Consider the following 2,217-nt stretch of genomic DNA (forward strand, 5'->3'; position numbering starts at 1 on the left):
TGAATGATACTAATAACTCCATTCATATTATGTACAATATTCCCCCAAAACTTTAACCTATCAACGATATGTGCCTTCCATGAACAACACAGAACGAGTAGATGAGAAGAAAATGAAATTTCAAAGCACACTCATTTGCGTCTGAAGGAGCGTTAAACATATTCTTATCCCTACTCGAAAGCATAGCAGCATGGAGAAGAAATTTAGCTACTGATATTAGGTGTAGTAGCCCTCCTAGGCCAATTAGTGTTCACAGAAATTGGTGAAGGTGGCAGCTGTTTAGTCTTCAACAACCCAACCTCATCAGATTCCGGCGAAATTGGTGGCTTTACATTCACAATCACATCATCATCAAATCCCTTCTTTTGATCCTCCGGCGCATCATTACCACTTTGAATCTGCTTCAAAACCTCCAAGACCTCATCCATGCTAGGTCTCGTTTCCTTGTCCTGTTGTATGCAATGAAAAGCCAACTGTGCCACCAAAATGGTCATCCTTTCAACTTCTTTATCCGACTCAAACCCAAGATGTGGGTCAATCAACTCATGGAATGAGGATTTTTCAATCTTGTTTATGGCCAAGTTAGCCAAGTTAATTTCATGCCTATGCCTAGCTATATCAACAGCTGGCAGAGATGATATGAGCTCGATTAGAACAACCCCAAAGCTGTAAACATCACTTTTAGTAGTAAGCTGATAACATTGACGATATTCTGGGTCAAGATAGCCTGGAGTTCCCTGAGGAGCTGTTGAGACATGGCTGATATCATTGGAGAACAGCCGAGAAAGCCCGAAATCTGCAACTTTGACGCAAAAATTGTTGTCAAGGAGAATGTTGTTAGTCTTCACATCGCGATGTATGATTTCAGAAGCATGGAGGTAAGCCAATGCAGAAGCAGTTTCTATGGCAATGCTCATACGAGTCGGCCATGTGAGTGAACCCGACGTCGCTCGTTCTCCATGAATATGGTCGGCAACAGTGCCATTGGGAATATATTCATATACAAGAAGAAGTTGACGGCAGCGGTGTGAGGTGCAGCCATAAAGGGAGACTAGATTTTTGTGGCGCAAGCGGGTGAGGATTTCAACTTCATTCATGAACTGTGCTACTTGTCTGTAGTTGTGCTCGTATAGGCGCTTGACTGCAACTTCCCGCCCATCACGGAGTTTGCCTAATTAAGAGAATTAGCCCATGTATCAAGATGCATGCCAAGTCTCTGTTTCTTTCTTTAATTTTATGTTGTTATTTTTTTTGCGCTTTTGCTTAGAAAGTTTAAACTATAATTTTGGTGAGGATGAAAGTGAAGCAATATTGTGTTTATCATCTTACCATAGTAGACAATTCCAAAGCCTCCATCTCCAAGTTCTTTTTCAGTATCAAAATTATTGGTCGCTTCTTCAAGGTCGTTGTAGGAGTAAACAGGGACTCCAAAGTAGAGACTCCCCCCTTCCAGGTCTGGTCTTGAGGATGGATCAGAATTAGCATTCTTTGCCAGCATGTTTGAAGAAGCATATTTTGTCTTATAATAATGCCGCATAATAAAGAAAGCGCAAATTATTATGATGCCTGGACATCCGACACCTAAAGCAGAGTAAAGGAAGGAGTTAAGTGTCAACTGACAAGAAGCAATGGAGGAAATTCATGAGATTGAAAAATTTTCTAGTGAAGGTTACACAATAGAACTTACGCATGAAAGACACAAGTTTGAAAAATTGACTACTTCTTTACAAGTGTTGTGATAGTATCCTAATCATTCACTTTTGGCATTTGAACCTGGCCATCATCTAGGATATAGCCTTGGACAAAAGGAGCCATTAGATGGCAGACGGCAAAATTTGCCGTTGCATGAAAATTACAAATTTAGTGCTCTAAAGCTAAAGCTTTGACAACTAGCCACACGCAGTGGAGGAGAAAATAAAAAAGGCTTGGAACTAGCAACTTAGATGTGATGAATAACATAATACTACTTTAATATGGAATAATTTTACTCCCATAGGCTGTCCAGTCACAAGTGAATAACAATTTTCGACAAGAAATTTGATTGAAGAGGTATCTCACCTAATCCTATCGCCAGTTGCGTTGTGTGACTCTCTGCAACAGAAGAGACGAACATAAAAGATGTTAGTTTAAAAAAATGAGGAATGAAGTGAAGCAGCTAAATTGGCAGCCTTTGAATCCCTGAACAGGGTTAGTAAGAAAGAAATGTCAAAACCCGCT

General features: G+C 40.2%; 1 protein-coding gene across 1 annotated transcript in view; it reads right to left on the reverse strand.

Annotated features, from left to right (window-relative positions):
* The window catches only part of LOC132167539 (LEAF RUST 10 DISEASE-RESISTANCE LOCUS RECEPTOR-LIKE PROTEIN KINASE-like 1.1), a 9,033-nt gene continuing 6,816 nt past the window's right edge, over nucleotides 1–2,217 (reverse strand). Inside the window, exons 3-4 of the mRNA XM_059578544.1 lie at nucleotides 1,330–1,581; nucleotides 1–1,171 (exon numbers count right to left, since the gene is read on the reverse strand). Coding sequence (XP_059434527.1) covers nucleotides 204–1,171; nucleotides 1,330–1,581 — 1,220 coding nt within the window. The 3' untranslated portion in view covers nucleotides 1–203. The remainder of the gene's footprint in view (nucleotides 1,172–1,329; nucleotides 1,582–2,217) is intronic.

Source organism: Corylus avellana, chromosome ca1 (assembly GCF_901000735.1).
Source record: "Corylus avellana chromosome ca1, CavTom2PMs-1.0".
Classification (NCBI taxonomy): domain Eukaryota; kingdom Viridiplantae; phylum Streptophyta; class Magnoliopsida; order Fagales; family Betulaceae; genus Corylus; species Corylus avellana.